This window comes from Elephantulus edwardii, unplaced genomic scaffold, assembly GCF_000299155.1.
Source record: "Elephantulus edwardii isolate Elephantulus edwardi_28Jun2011 unplaced genomic scaffold, EleEdw1.0 scaffold00232, whole genome shotgun sequence".
Taxonomy (NCBI): domain Eukaryota; kingdom Metazoa; phylum Chordata; class Mammalia; order Macroscelidea; family Macroscelididae; genus Elephantulus; species Elephantulus edwardii.
Genome location: NW_006399982.1, coordinates 696,557 through 713,350, shown reverse-complemented (window position 1 = coordinate 713,350; position 16,794 = coordinate 696,557). Strand labels below are relative to the sequence as shown.

Genomic DNA, 16,794 nt, shown 5'->3' with positions numbered 1-16,794 from the left:
ATAAAATGTGTATAAATGATCTCAAATAGGAAGATGACCTCATGTTGCTAGCTAACACTACTAGTGTTACTAATTTAAATGCTAATGTTTTGTCCAAAATAATAGAAAAACACTGTGGTTCTTTCCTGCTCTAAATACTTTTTCACAAAATAGCCTTATGCAATCATTTGATTCCTCCTTTTTGGATATCTGAACATTGTATTGCATCTCTATTGATAGCTCCATCGATCCAGTGTTAGCCTTTACATCCCATGAAAAGAGTCATTTTTACCAATGCCTTGATTCTGTGTTGCATGCCTGGGATCTGAGGGCAAAGACAGGCATGTAAAGTGTAGTGTGGAAATGGATACTAAGTGAATGGAAGTTCTACTAAATGCTTTAACTCTACCCTAGAATCCTTGGAAGTTTTAATTATCTGCTTAGAATTCTGATAAAAATATCTCTTCCAGTACTTTTTTTTTGTTTTGAACTGTTGTTTTTGTTTTTTTGTTTGTTTTTAACCTAACAAGCTCATTCAGAGTCAATTCAGAGGCTGTAAATCACAATAGAGGAGATTTTCCATCTCTTGTGGAGCAGCTGGTAGGTTTGAACCGCCTACCTTTTGCTTGGCAACACAATTCCTTACCCACTACACCACCAGAGCTTCCTACAGTGCTAAATTAGAGATGATTAGGTGCTATATTCACCTGCTCATCAATCCATTGATGTTATTTACCCTGTTATCTTTTTCTGGGCATCAAAATCTGTGATGTCTTTTGTTGTTGTTGTTACGTGTCTTCGAGTCGCTTGCGACTCATAGTGACCCTATGTACAAGAGCCCTAAATGCTGCTCTGTCCTGTGCCAACCTTGCCATCTCCGACACACTCATTCCCACCACCGCAATCACAGTATCGATCCATCTCATCGAGGCTCTTCCTCTCCTGCGCTGTCCCTCCACTCTCCCAATCATGATGCCCCTCTCCAAAGATCAGTCCCTCCTTGTAACATGTCCAAAGTGTATCAGACGAAGCTTCACAATCCTTGACTCCAAGGAGCATTCCAGCTTCACCCTCTCTGGGACAAAACTGTTTGTTCTCCTAGAAGTCCATGGTATATTCAACACTCTTCTCCAGCACCACAGCTCAAACGCATCAATTCTCTGTCTATCATCCCTAGTCACTGTCCAACTCTCCAATCCATAGCATGTAATTGCAAAGTCTTTTAGATATTGAAATAATCTAGGTCTTAGAGTGTAGACATTTTATAGGCAAATAAACTCAGGCTAAGTTAGATTAAGTAATTTGTGCAAGAATAAGTTGTACTCTAAATGGCATACACCTTCTACTATATATTTTATTTTTAGAGAATTCTAAAATGTTAGTACTAGAAGTGACCTTTTCAGTCACCCTGCCCAAATTCCCTTTTGGTCCCTGAGAGTTTCTTTAATTGTTTTATTGTATTTCAGTTATTTCCAAAAAATCTTACCTAATATAAAATAGGTGCTGGGCTGGATCTCACTTACTGTTATTTCCACACTGCCCATCTAGCGCAATGCACAGGCAAAAAGGGCAAGAGTATGAACTGATTATGATTTTAATAATGTATTTTGAGTGCCAGTCATGTGCTGGATGCTGTAAGAGACTGCTATTTCAACAAGATCCAATCCCTGAAAATCTGGAACCTAAAATTAGAAATGAGAGCAACTAGGAATGGCCTATGGAGGAAGCAGCTCTGTAAAGATGGGCAGTGGCATACATGGTTGCATTTTCAAACCCGTGTAAGGTTTAATCTTTTTCTGAAGCTTTAAAAAACTGAAAATTGACTACTTATTCTATCTGGTGCATGTGACTTTTTTTCTTTTGTTAAGCTGGAAGAGAGAAAGAAGGAGCACTGAAGAGAGAGACAGAAACAGGGATTAGAATGAAAGCAAAATTATAAACCAGGTCTAGATATGGTGAGTAGATGTTAGTGAGAGCAGAAATCTAGGTACTATGTACCTTCTTAGGGACCTCTTGTGGCCTAGTGGCAAGGATCTCTACTTCCAACATAGAGGCACATGGTTCAGCTACACCACAGGAGAAATATGGGCGGTCTCCTCCCCTATGATTTATTGCCTCTGAAAATCCATTGGATGGTCAGGTATGAGTCTGTTCTGACTTGACAGTATATAACAACCTAACAGTCTTGGACTATTAGATTTCATTGTTGGTATGTGCTGTCCATTAAGTTGCCTGTGACTCATAGCAACCCTATGTACAATAGCTTTGAACTCTGTCCTCTCCTGAGGCAATCTCACTGTCTCCAACACACTTTTCCCTATTACCCCAGTTTACTGTGTCAGTCCATCTCATCCAGGTTCTTTCTCCCCTGCATTGTCCTTCCATCATTCCAAATATGATGTCTTTCTCCAAGAATGGGTCCCTCCTGGAAATATGCCCAAAGTATGTGCAAAGGATCTTCAAAGTCTTTACCTCCAGAGAGCAAATTGTGTTCATCCTCTCCAGAACAGACCTATTTGATCTCTTGGAAATCCATGGTATGTTCAGGGCTCTCTCCCCGCACCACAACTCAAAGGCATCAATTCTTCTGCCATCCTTATTTTTTGTCCAGCTCTCTGAAGCATAGCAAGTAATTGTGAAGACAAGATTTCATTAGATGAATTTAAGCAGATCATTTTAGGGGATGTTGATAAAGCAAACTAATAAAGTTAGACATGTATAATCTACCACTGTTGATTCCCTGGGATGATGGTAGATTTTCTGTTATTGTCTTTTGAATGACATAGGCATTTACTTGACTTCAACATAAAGAAGGATGGATAGACATATGTATAGATTGAATAAGTTTATTTATCAAGTATTTAATTGACATCCACTCAATTTTAGACACTGGAGATAGGAAAGAAACAAAATAGACACTGTGTCCTAATGAAGTGTATATTCTCATGGGGTCACCTAACCGTCTTTCTTCAAGAAGAACAGAGAATCCCTGATTGATGATAGTGGAAATTACAGAAGAACTAAGATGACAAGGCATATATCGAGGCAAATTTTCTACCATCTAGCTGGGAAAGACAATACCCAAGTACCAAGCTTCCCTCAGAGGCACTAGTAAAACCAATATACATATTTTAGGAATGGGAATGAAGAAAATTTATTCCTTTAGACATTTCTTTCATTCTGACTTGGATTTCATCTCTTCATTGTTTGGTTATAAAGCTCAATTTGAATTATTGCATAATAAGGAGAGTGGTTGAGGGCCACACACTACCTTCCCAGAAGAACCTAAGGAAACAGAGTGGCCTTCCCTGTGTTGACCAGGATTGAAAAGCCACCACCTTAGCTGTCTAAATCAGAAAGAGGGAATAGCTTTGAGGGTAATTTAAGGCAGTACCTTCCAACACAGAAGGAACTCTGCACGGTCATCCATGAGAGTGTACAAACATGCTAGGAGAACACTAAAGGCTATGGAAATAGGGTGGTTAAAATTGCCTTTTCCCCTCCCCTTTTAATATGGTTTTATTTAAAACATGATGGACATTGAGCTCAGAAGACCTGGATTAAAGTCACAGGTCTTCACTTGTTACCTTGGGAAGATGGCCACTCCTTAGACACTTCTTTCTTTGTCTATAAAAATTGAGATCTTTTCATTGCTTTAACTTACTTTACAGAAGTTTTGAAAGAATCAGTGGGATGATGATACTGACTTCTAAAGATGATTTAGAATATTATTTCTAATCAGTGACATTCTTCAGAATTATAATCTCACTGATTTTTGCCTTGCTGCATGATTATGGTGACCACATAGGTAAAGAGCTGCACTTTCAATTCAAACGTTGGCAGCTGGAACCCACTAGCTGCTCCTCTGGAGAAAGATGGGCAAACTCTCCTATACAATATATAGCCCCTTGAAAGTCCACTGTCTAGTCAGCTATGAATGGGTTTTGACTCCGTGGCAATGTTCAGAATAACAACAACACTACATGATTATAGTTTTCTGGGGCTTTATGGTTTTCAGTGACATACATATGACAGGGAGGATAAAAAGAGAAGTTCTGGATATACCATACACAGATTTTCATCTGAGTTCTATCCGTTCTTAGCTGGGTGCCTGTGGTCAACAACTTAACTTCTCTGTACCATGTTTTCTTCATTTATAATGGGATTTTAGAACAGATTCAGGTCATAAGGTTGTTGTAAGCATCAATGCAGCAATAATTAGAACAGTGCAGCACACCTAGCACTGGATACTTACTAGTTAAAGCTTCTATTTCTTATCAATGCAGGCACTTCCCAAAGTACTGATAATTTATCAATTTGGACAAGGAAGAAAGGATTTATCCTCTACGTCATAGTCAAGCATTCTGTGTTTTTTTTTTCTGGTTTTTGAAAAATTACCAAAACCACGCATGTAACAGGTAATTTTCAAGTATTAAACAAAGTACCATAAATGAAATCTTCTGTAACAAGGAATTCACAATTATTAGATTGCTTGTACTGTCTTTGTCAGATATCAACAACTAGGCAGGGTGTAAGATTGCCTGATAATCAAAGTAAGCACAGATTTGCTTCTGTTTACTTTCTATAGTGATCTATTTTACACATTTTAACCACAGCAAAAATTCTGCTCCTAGGTATGGCTGGTGTCTTACTGGCTACTAATCTCAAAGCAACTTCCTTTAGAATCAAGTCTCTCTTCAAATTTATAATCTTGGACAGGGATGAAGTACTAGTGAAAAGGTGCTTACCTTACCGCCTTCTTGTATTTATCTGCTAATCTGTAGTCATTCAAGTGGCCACTGCAGTTTTGTAAATAAACTTGTGCTTACCTTACCTGGTAATACACTTCTGATCGGAAAGAAAAAGAGCAAATGGAAGACGTGCAACTAAGTGTATGAAAAAAATATTAATGGAGAGGGTGTTTGTGGCCACCAAGCTTCCTTGATGTGGTAGAGCCTGGTGAGCTCACCATCAAGCTTTGTGTCAGGGGTCTGCTTACAGAGCAGGATGGTGAGTGAGCAGTGTTCCCTACAGCCAGGGACCTTGACAGTATTCCATTAATGAAAGTTTTGTTTGCCACTACAATGTCAAGGTTAATCATTTATTTCAAGCATATTTCCAGCCTTCATTAAATACATTATGTCCAGGAGTGAGTGATGATGTGTGTGAATCACAAGGCATGATGTTCTGTTTTGGAAAGCCTGCATTTTATAGGAGGGACCTGATTGAAATGCCTACTTTAATTGTAGCGTGTTCATTGTCTTACTTACATGATTGCCTCATCCTCTGTGGACTTTGGAATACTACAGGGAGGTATGTATGTATATATGTTATATATATATATATATATTAGGAGGTATTACTATTAGTCTCTTTTGTGGAGGTGGTTTGGAGAGGTCTGGTCATACCCATTGTGATTTTTAGGTGTCATCTAGTCAATTTTAACTCATAGTGAATCGCTTTCAACTCATAGTGAGCATTGCTACTCATGTAACAATGATTGGATTACCCCAATTGGACTTTCCAGGCTAAACTTTATAAGAACACATAACTAGGTCTTTTCCAGCAAAGAGGCTAAGTGGGGTCAAACTGTTAATCTTTTAACAGCTGAGTGTTTAACTGTGGAGTCACCAGGGCTCCAGGGTACAAAACTAGAGGAAATAAGCTCATGACAGCATGAACTGTAAGCTTGGTGAAGGCAGGGAGAATGACGGACAGGAACACAGAGTTCATCCCATATGAATATATGTCAAATAGCTGTCTGAACACCATGCTTAATACAAAGTTCAAAATGGAATATATGTTGTCACCTTAATTATAATAATAATTAGATTTAGAAATTGGTAGATTTGGCCAAAGAATAACTTTCAAGGTTTTTCTCCTTCAAGAAAATGAAACAAGGCTAACCATGTTCCCTCTGTTTGGAGATCAGTAAGTATAAGTATTCTTTCAAGGAGTATTTGACTTCTTCCAAATTAATTCAGCTTTGTCTACACATGATGTATCTAAGTTGGTAATGAGAAAACTCAAGTTGTTCAAAGAAAGATGGCAGACAAACCAAGATGTTATTCTTTAGACACTGGACTTTAAGTTAACATATCTAGTTGTTTTACTTAAATCATCAGTAAAAACGGAAAACTCCCACCTTCAAAGTGGTTCCAACTCATAGAGACCCTCTGTTAAGTTTCCAAGGTGGTGAATCACAATAGGAGACTATCCCTCTTTCTCCCAAGGAGCCACTGGTGGATTTGAATCAGCTGAGGTGTGTAGCTCTTGACCCCCAAATGCAAAGATCCTGGAAATATGTCCATAGCTGTGGAGATGATTTATTTAGTGGTACACAGGAAAATGGTGACTTTCTTTTTACCAGGGGAGTCCTTTTAATAGTGCTGCTTAACTGATTCCAACTTTTGCATTCCAGCCACCAGTAATTATTAATGCATCTTCTTCATTGCATGTTTGGTCAGTTTCAGACTAGAAAAGTTGGTGGGAATCTTCAGTTTCTTCCTCCTTGGCTTTAGTTTTTGGTGTGCATATTTGAATAGTAGTCTATTAAGAGAGCCCCCTTGGATGTGCTTGATTCAGGCCATGGTCTTTTTAATCACTTGCTATGCATATGAGAGCTGGACAGTTAATAGGATGACAGAAGAATTGATGCCTTTGAGCTGTGGTGTTGGAGAAGACCATGCCATGAATTGCCAAAAGAACCAACATATATATATATATTTTTATATATATTTATATTTATCTATCTCCAAAAAGATGCAGTCGGAGTACTCCTTGGAGGCAAAGATGGTGAAGCTTTGTTTTATATACTTCAGGCATATTACTGGGGGGAGGGGGCTATTCCTTGGAGAGGGACGACATGCTTAGTCAGCCAAAGAAAGGAAAGCCCTCCACAAGATAGACTGACATGGTCACTGTGGCAATGGGCTCAGAGTGTGTCAGAGATGATGGGGATGGCATAGGATAGGACAGGGTTCAGATCTGTTGTTCACAGGGTCATTATGAGTCTTACTCAACCTGACAGCATCTGACAACATCCTCTTAGCTGAACAACCGCACACATGAGTCCTAGATAATTTCTCATATTTCTCTTTTGTTTTTTCTTGGTGTCACTGGGAGAAGGAAGCAAATGATGCTGATGATGACTTACTGGGTTAAACAGCTCAAAAGCACTCTGAAAATAGCTCCAGTAATGTGAGGGGGAAAGCTAGTCTTTTTTGTCTGATAGAATAAAAAACACATTCTTTTAATAGAGATCTGAAGACAGAAATAATGTCACTCTCAGAAAGCTGGCATTTATTGTTTTTGTTTTGTTCTTTTAATGCCTACCTTGATGTTGTCATGTCAAGAAGGAGGGTAGAATTTCAAACAGAAACTGTTTTCTGCTTTTTCATCGCTTTGTCCAACATTCCCTTCTATCCTAAGCTGTGACACTGGTCACCGTCATCATCAAAACATCATCATTTCTCATAAATCTAACAAAAAAAATCAACACACATTCTAAGTTTAAAGAACAGATCTTCTCTTTTTAGGTCTCTTTTTTGGGAGATGTTGTTATGTGCTGTGGAGTCACCTGCGACTTACAGGGAGGTTCAATAGCTTTGAACCCTGCCCTATCCTGACCAGTCTCATTGTCTCTGACACACCAGTTCCTACAGCCCTAGTCAGAGTAAATCCATCTCATCCATGATCTTCCTCTCCTGCCTTGTCCTTTCACCCTTCCAAGCATGATGTACTTCTCTAGAGATGGTCCCTCCTGACCAACATGCCCAAAGTATGTGAGACAGAGCTTCAAAATCCTTATTGGATCCTTTTGCTAGATCCTTTTGAGTGTCTGGGTTTACTTTTCTGTTATTTACATTGAGTGTTATCTATCAAATTCCCAAGCCCTGACATCTAAAAAATTTATTTACAATTCAAGTTCCCGAGATCTACTCACAGAGATTCAGCTGCAGGTTTTAGGAACCACCAGGAATCTACATTTTAATAAGCAGGTAAATCAGATGCATGTTATGTTATTTTTTTTAAAAAAAACCAATAAGCAGTATCATCATTTCTTCCACTCAATCGGCATTTTCCAGTTTTGAAAGTGCTTACACATACATATTCAGTTCTGTGAGGTGGATGGAAATGATTATCCCCATTTCTTCGAGAATGAAAAAAAAAAAGAGAGAGACACAGTTTAGCAGTGATTTCCTCAATGCCTCATTATACATCACCCTCTTGCCAATTTCTCTGGATACTTGCCCTTAGCTGACCTTTTTCTCTTTGAGTGTTGGAATTACAACAGGCAAGGCGCCCCTGAAGCCAGTCCCTACTATCTTTGTCTTTCATGCTCAGGAATGAAAGGAGTCTCCTGGTTGCCAAGGAAAAGAATTTTATTTTGTGACATGTGGATATTTCTCTAATTGATGGTGCCCATATGGTTTCACAAATTGATTTTTAAATCATTTCCTTTCTCCATCCAGATGTACTTCTGATGATGTGGTTTTTCGAGAATATCCTCCTTTCTCTCTCTCTCTCTCACACACACACACACACACACACACACTTTTCCCCCACCTGTCTTGCTCTGCATTGATGGAATCCCAGGGATGAGCCCACTTGTCCTCTTTTAACTACACTGAACTGCTGCACAGGAATTTTATGCTCCCTGCTGGCAACTGGGATTCCCCTCTCTCCAAGGGTTCTCCTCTTCTTGATGTCATTGTCTGCCTCCTAAACCCCTGTCTGCCAGACTCTGAGAGTGCACTGTCCTGTTGCTCTGTTGGGAACTTTAGGTCCCTAGACACAGAAAGGCTGCTTGACTAGGTGCTCAGTGCTAGAGTCAGGTGGAAGCATATCATGATCCTCACACCTCATTATCCTTTTCATTGCCCAGGTGAATCTCAACTACAGGGTTGTCACTACATCTAGAGGATTACTAGGGGCCTTTCTGATTCCCTATCCATCTGTTTCTGCAGTTTGCAGGGCCTGCATTTCTTTTCCCTTTTAAAGTGATACAACATACACCTGTCTCTGCTCCTACATTTTTAATCCTGTGGCATGCCCTTCTGATCTACCCTGGCTACTTAGAGAGTGTGAAGGGGAGGGAGAAGGTAAGTTACTTAAAGCCAAGTTGAAGAAGCGCTGTAGGCATAACTAAAGGACACTCCCAGACTTATATGGCTGGAATCTTTCATGCTGCATTTAAACTTGGATGACATTATCTCCTCGGCTTAGTTTTCCATAAGAGTCAGTAGACATCACAAGCAGCACACCTGGAGATCTAATTACCCTAAAACTGGTTAACTGCCCCAGCCTTCATGGTCACCCTCCCCTCCCCCATCTTCATTAGCACCTCTGTTCTGGGTTTAATCGGATCCTCTGTTTACTGTCAATATTCTCTCTCTCTGGCACTGAAGATACTTTGGGTTTTTTTCCAGATAGAATCAGGAAACCTGGGTTCCATATATAAGCAAGCCACTTTTTCTTGTTTCAAAATGAGCTGAAGGTGGGGCTCAATGTGAGGGCCCAAGAAGCCATTGTTACTTTATTCAGCTCCCTCGACCTTCTTTCCGAAACAGAAAATGACACATGCTACATTTTTTTGAAGAGAGGGTGGACGGCGTTCTCTAAGCTCTCTGGCCACCCCCAACCCGCCTTTTTGTTGTTTTTTTTTTCCTTATCAAGGGTCCTTTAACCTACCCAAGGTTGTGTTTTCTCTTGGGGGAGGGATGGGACAGAGCCGACCCAAGCTGCAGTTCCCTCGCTCAGCCTCTGAGAATTTCTCATCCAAACCTCAATCACGTAGGATTGCGTAGAGAGGAGAAAGGGGGAGAGACAGGAGACAGAGAGGGGGGAGAGGGGTGACTTGGGGGAAGGAGGAGAAGGAAGTCTGGGAGCAGAGGGCGCGAGGGAGGGGAGGAGGACCCCAGCGCGCTGCGCTTCCCTGCGCTCGGGAGCCCGGCCCCCAGGTCGGCCCCACCTGCGCACACGCGCTCTCTCCCGCGGGGTCGCCGTGCAGTGCTGGGGGAACTTCCGTGGCCACCGGCTCTCTGTCCCACCCGCGCGGTCTCGGTGGCGGTCGCCTGGACTTTCCAGCGGAGCTCAGCTCTCAGACGAGTGAGTCGGCTGTGCGACGGAGACAGCGGCAGCGGCGGGGAGCCTGTGCGGCTCCGCACGTCGCCCTGAGCCTCAGCCCATGAATGGGACTCCGCCCTGAGCGCCCCCTCCGGGGCCTGGGGAGGTGGCGGCGCGCCGGTGGGGGACGCCCCCGGATACCGCGCCTCTGAGCGGCCACCCGCGCAGCAAGTTGGGCGAGTTGGCGGCTGCCCGCACCTGCCTTCTGGCTCCGGCCCCTGAGTCCGCGTCCGGCCCCGAGGGCCCGGGCTGTGCGCTTGGCCACCTCCCGCAGTCGCCCCGGGCGGCCTAGGGGTCCCCGCCTGCGCCCCCCGGCGCCAGACCATGGTGGGCAGCGCGGGCCCGGAGCCGCAGCCGCCTAGCCGACGTCGCCCGCAGCCAGCCCCCGCCCCAGCTGAGCGGGCGCGCGGGTGTTCGCAGCGCGCCGGCCACTTCCTTCCTCGGCCGGGATGGGCCGCGCGGGACTGAGTGATCGGCATCGCGTCTGGCGGGTAATCCCCATCTGATCTGCTGCCTGTGAGCTGCCGACTACCGGGGCGCGCGAGCCTGGGGAGCGCAGGGCGGCGTGGCGATGACCTGATCTCGAGCCCGCCGGGGCGCCCCTTCCCTCCCTCGCTCCCGGGCTCGCTCTGAGCCTGTGCCGAGACCGGCTCGGCGCGGCGGCCCCAGACGGACCATGGCGGGCAGCTCCACTTAGAGGCGAGTAGGCGCCAAGCTCAAGAGGACACCTTCAGCAGCGCTGTCTTTTGAGGGGGCTTATTTAAACTACTGAGTCATTCCAGATTTAGGAATCCCTAAATAATCACCAACTGTGCCCGTCTCGTGCCAGAAAGCAAGCGGAGAGAGCGCTCGCTCTCGGGACCCCACGGATCCCTGGCGCTCGTCTCTCGAGGGTTTCTCCCCAGGGGTGCTTGGCCCTCGAGGATCTCCCTTCCTCCTCCTCCTCTCCCTCCTTTCTCCAGTCCCTCCTTCCCTCCCCCTTCGCTTGCCTTCGCTCTCTTTGCAGCGCTGCTGGTGGGGAGTCTTGCTCACCGCAGCTGGAAACAACTTCCCCCGCTCCGCGCCCCTTCCCAGGCTCCTGCTAACTGCTCTCACTTGGCGGCTTGGAAATTCTAGAAGTCGGGTTGCCAACCCTTGGAGAAGCACCAGTGCGATGCATTCCGTAGACCTCACCTAGCCGGGCCGGACCTCCTAATCTCCAGAACAGCGGGCCGCAGGGAGTTAATTTGCTGCCTTCCTCCGCTTCTCTCTTGCGGTTGCTGGCTTGTTTTCTAAAGGAACATTTTATTCACTTTTTAACATTTTTCTGCCGGGAACACTCACTCGAAACCGCCTAGGTCCAGACGCTGCTTTGTAAACGGGTTTTCTATGTATGTTAACTGTAGATCTACTTTGGACACCTTACAACGCTTGCGCCTCTCCAACTGGGCACAGCTTGTTGTTTTGGACATTCTTCTTTCTAGTCCACTTGGTACCCGGAACGCAGTGTGGCCAAACTCACTACTGCCCCTTGGACGCTGATCGTTTTGGGATGCAAGTTTGGGGTGCAAGCTTCTAGTTAGTTAGAAGGGCTGGGACCGCCCCACTCCTGCTGCCAGTGGTCTGAGAAGTTTACATCCGGATTTTCACACATTTGGTCGCCACTGCCCAGACTCTGACTAACCTTGTGGGCGCCAGGTTTTCAGTTCTGCAGCCGCCTCAACTCTTAGCACTGCCTCCCCGCGCCTGCCCTCCCTGCCGTCGAGGTCCTGCCCTCACACCGGCGGGCGGTGCGCGAGCCTGAGGGCACAGCCGAGCCCGGGGCCTGGACCCGCACGCTAAGCAGCTATGGCTGCGGCTATAGCCAGCTCCTTGATCCGCCAGAAACGGCAGGCGAGGGAGTCCAACAGCGACCGGGTGTCGGCCTCCAAGCGCCGCTCCAGCCCCAGCAAAGATGGGCGCTCCTTGTGCGAGAGGCATGTCCTCGGGGTGTTCAGCAAAGTGCGTTTCTGCAGTGGCCGCAAGAGGCCCGTGAGGCGGAGACCAGGTCAGTAGAAGCCCAGAGAGTTGGCTCTCCAGAGGCTGACACCTGCTCTTTCCTTCTGCAAAACATCTGGGGGCCTCCATGGACTGGGAGTTAGGATCCTCATTTCCCATTCTGACTCCTCATCCCCCCTACTTTCCAGATACCCCTCAGCCTTTCTTGTTGCCAGTTAACAACTTTTTGTCTCATATGGAGGAAAACACTTTGTACCTGTATGCTCTTCTGGTTTGAGTGGGGAGAGTCACTACAAGTATTAGATGAACTTCATCCCTAGTCGCCTGTAGAACCTTTGAAAGTAGTCCCTTCTTTCTCTACCTCTCCCTGTGTCTCTATTTTGATTTCTCCCTTTGTTTTCTCTTTCAGCTGACCTTCCATCCATCCACGACTCAGGACTACCCACTGAGGATCTAAAGTTAAATTAAGCTTTCTCCTTATATCCCCACAAAAGTTAGTTTAGTACTTGACATACAGTTGACGTTTAGCTGATACATTCATTGTCTTTTCCTAACTCTTCTTCCAACAACACATGGTTCCATAGAGAATCTTTCACACATCTCAGTTTCTCACCTCTCCACTTTCCTGGAGGCCCCTTTTACTTCTTTTTACACAGTCCCCTTTTCCCCCTATTTTCTTCCTCTACCTGCCCTCATGATTTCCAAGAGTTCTTCTCATTAACATTTCTTCCCTGTTGTTTTCACCCTCTGAATACTCACACTTTGGAGATACAAGGAGAACAGCAAACTCATTCTAATTTGGCCTCAGGGTGTGTTAAGAAAACTTCACATTTAACAGAGATTCTCATGGTGTGGTCTTTCTGAAGCTGAGTCTTTGGACATAAACTGAAGTGACTGATCTCTCTTTGCAAAGAGTAATTTGATACCCTGAGTTATTCCCCACCTTTAAGCTAGGTCATTGTCTCAGTTTGAGAGAAAGAAATCTGAACTGGAGAGGTCTGCTTCCACCAGATTTTGTGGGTATGGCCACAGTCCATTTGCAGTCTACAGATTTCCTACTTTCATTGTGAACAAGGAAAAGAAATGCCATTTATGAAGCTGTTCTGTGATGGGTTGACTGGTTTAGCTTAGCTCTTTACTTCTCAGGTAATTGTGTTCTCCTGAGTTCCAGGAACGAGCCATGTGTGCTAACTTCCTTGGGGTAAAAATGTTTGCAAAATCTGGATAAAGAAGGCTAAGAGTTAACTCAGAAGGCTGAGGCCAGACCTTATGACCAAGCCATCTATTTTATTTGCCATTCGTTCTCATATTATACACTCCAGATTGGGTTTCATTTTCTTATTCTGTGATGATTGTTAAAGCGGTAAATGGGGGCCACTGGTTAGACATCAAAAGAATGTATATATTTGGTAGTGACTTAAGACAAGAGCCACTAAAGTCTGCTCTTTTGTATCAAATTAATAAAGAGTGCCTGTTTTAGAAAGTGAAGTATTATGCAAGAAATAAATTTACCTCTCCCTAGTAAGTAGTTAATATTAGGAAAAAAGAACATCCTTATTTTGGTGTGCAGGGATCATTTGGAGGCCGTCTTCTCTCTAGGCTGGTAAGACCTTCTCAGGGAGTTCTGGTAGCCTAATGAGTAAGAAGTTGCACTGCCCACCCAAAGGCAGGTGGTTTGAATCTACCAGCTGCTCCAAGGGAGAAAGATAAGAAATCTCCTCCAGTTCAATTTACAGCCTCCAAAATACCTGCTGGAAGGTCAGCTATGAGTTGATAATGAGAGGTTCTGAGAGGAATTCAAGGCTCCAGACTCATTGTGACTTCTTATCTCTGGAATGCCTTCTTGCCCTGTAACTGGGATAATTAGGTGGATAATTAGGTGACGTTTATGAGCAGATCTAACTGAGTTTCCCAAGTTAAAAATGAGGGAATAAGTATGATAGATGAGTTCTATTCATGAATGGGTAAGTTCCATTCACCTGATCTTCATTAGTGTTGTTTGGGAGAGGAACCGCTTGGCCTAATCTTGCATAGGAAGGCAGAACTGTTGGTTTGCTTTCTGTGGCCCTTTCCTCAGCCTCATTAGAAAATAGAAAATCTGAGGGAATTGCTGAGTTTGTTTTCTTCAGTGTACGTTTAATCTGCTCCTCTTTTTCATCTACTTAGTGCACATCTTGGCAGAGAGAATACTGACTGGTGACTTCCTACTGCTAAAATGTCACGGTAATAATCTGGCAGAGAGATGGCAGGACCTGTGAAGACTTGCCCAGTTGCCTTGCATGTTGCAAGGGCAGCATGTGTGTCCCTGTGCTCTCTAGACTTCAGGTTGCTGTGAAGGCTGGCTTTAGAAGCAGGGGCATGTTGATGTGTGGAAAACCTCTTTTGGGAAAATGATAGTTGAGCTATTTATCATTACTAACGAAGTCAAAGGATTAATTTGTTGATTTTCTGTCAGCAACCATGATTCACATACTATGGAATGAGACTATATATAGCAAGAGAGCATCTTCAGTGTCTTCATTCCAGAGAGGATTTGTTAGCTGGATTTTTAAGGAGAGGGTTTGCTAACACTCCTACACACACACACACACACACACACACACACACACACACACACACATATGCGTGAGCAAACTATTTGAAGAAATCAATTTGAAAAGAAGTGTTTGATGTTATATAAAGTTAGTATTTGCGTTATTCTTGAAACTTACTAGCCCTTAGAAGCCACTTACTTGTGAATGACAAACTGAGTAAAAAATGATCAAGCGGTGAAATGGAATAATTTGTTTTGATAAAGAATCTGTACTCTGAATTTCTGTCCCCAAGGCACCCTTTCTGAGGACCAAACTTCCTCCAGGTGTGAGGCTTAGGTAGAGAGACTAAGGCTTGTTTATGATGGGAAGGGCGGGGATTGTATTTAAGATCTCAGCATCAACACATTGACTGTGTCTCAGCCTCCTTTTCTTAGTTCAGGCTCTAATATGTGTAATGTGGAAACCTGATAAGCACCGGGGATACTTACAATATCAATGGGAAAAGGGCCCCGATTGTTAAAGCTGCAATACTGCAGAATGGAAACTGGAAGGGGAAGACCTTTCATTGCCCAGCTCCAGGGTCTGTGGGCACATCTGCCACTCTGTGCACACCATCCCTGAAACACAGTGGAATGTCACATCCTGAAATGGAGCAGAAGAACCTTGACTTTTAGAGATGGCAAACCCCAGAGCCTGAACAAGTTTGTAGTATATAAAAGGTTAGGTAGCTTATTGGTGACAAACTTAATAATGGAACTAGAGTCAGTTGATTTTTTTGTTAGTTTGTGCTCTTCATAGCATGATAACAGGGGATACGGGAAAGGATAGTAAAGATAATATGAAGACAAACTAGGCATCCTATCAAATAGTGGATGTAGTTTGTATATTTTTTTTTCTCCTCTAAACAGCATTGGTTGTGTTACTATAATTGTTGCCTCTTCATGATTAGAAAAGGAACAGGGTGGTGTGAAGGAAGTAACACCTAGAGGAGACATAGGCTAAGTCAGGCAGTTAGAGTTCTAAAACTACCAGTGTATAACCGGTGTACATCACAGAAGGAAATCCAGTAGTGAAGATGTAGCAGATACTGCAGGCATGGTTATCGCCTGAGGCATTGTGTGGGCTGTCGCTCTTTGGGAATGAAGCATTGGAGATCCTGAACTGGCAAGTAGGCTGAAGCCATGCACACATGGAAAAGCCTTGATAATATTTCTGTTTATGCACCTTCTAATAAAGGAACACTTTTGTGGCCATTTTTTTTAATATTAAAAAGGGAATGTATGCTTAAATGTTGTCACTGAACTTGCTGTGTCTAGGCTTTTAGGGACCCTAGGAGAGGGACATCATGCTTGGGAGGGTTGAGGGACAACGCAGGAGGGGAAGACCCTCTATGAGATGGATTGATTCGGTGACTGGGGTAATCGGGATGGGTGTGTCAGAGGCGGTGCGGTTGGCGCAGGACAGAGCAGGGTTTAGGGCTGTTGTGCATAGGGTCGCTATGAGTCGGAAACGACTCGACGGCACATAACAACAACAACAACAACAACAACAACAACAGTGAGTGTGTGAATGCTAACCAACCGGTCAGTGGCTCAGATCTACCAGGTGCACTGTGGGACAGAAACCCTTGATGATTGGCTCTGTATACAGGGCTGCAATGAGATGGAACTGAATTGTGGGCATGCAAGAATGACATATGATTATTGTTGTTGCATCCCGTCCAGTGGGAACCAATTCATAGCTGATCTTCCAGTGAGTTTTTAGAAATAGTAAATTACACTGGAGAAGATTGTCCATCTTTCTCCTGCAGAGCAGCTGGTGGTTTTGAACCTTGTACCTTTGGCTTGGCAGTACAGTTCCTAACCACTGAGCCACCTTATCGGAATTTACAATTGATGCATTCCTATAACTGAAGTAGTTTATTAATTTCCAGCATTTGCTCTGTTTGAGTAGAGGCACATTTGCAGGTGATTGACTATTTATGTTGTGACTTGGAAGCTACTGCAGGCGATGATTATTAATCACAATGAAGAGGGAAGGAGTTGTCTGTCGAATCAATGTCTGAGCAGCTATGATGGTGGAGGATGCCCAGTGGTTTGTTTTTTTTGGTGGTTTTTGGTTTTTTTTTTTTAGTTTTCAGGTGAAATGAAGCAAAATAAAGAGTAACTAGATAATC

At 43.9% G+C, this 16,794-nt stretch overlaps 1 protein-coding gene across 3 annotated transcripts in view; it reads left to right on the top strand.

Annotated features, from left to right (window-relative positions):
* Positions 1 to 16,794, top strand: part of LOC102868470 (fibroblast growth factor 12-like) — an 858,601-nt gene that overhangs the window by 438,113 nt on the left and 403,694 nt on the right. Inside the window, exon 1 of one of the 3 annotated variants that reach the window (XM_006898492.1) lies at positions 11,112 to 12,133. The exons of the other annotated variants lie outside the window; for them this stretch is intronic. Coding sequence (XP_006898554.1) covers positions 11,935 to 12,133 — 199 coding nt within the window. The 5' untranslated portion in view covers positions 11,112 to 11,934. Of the gene's footprint in view, positions 1 to 11,111; positions 12,134 to 16,794 lie in introns of those variants that run through there. 3 annotated transcript variants of the gene reach the window in all.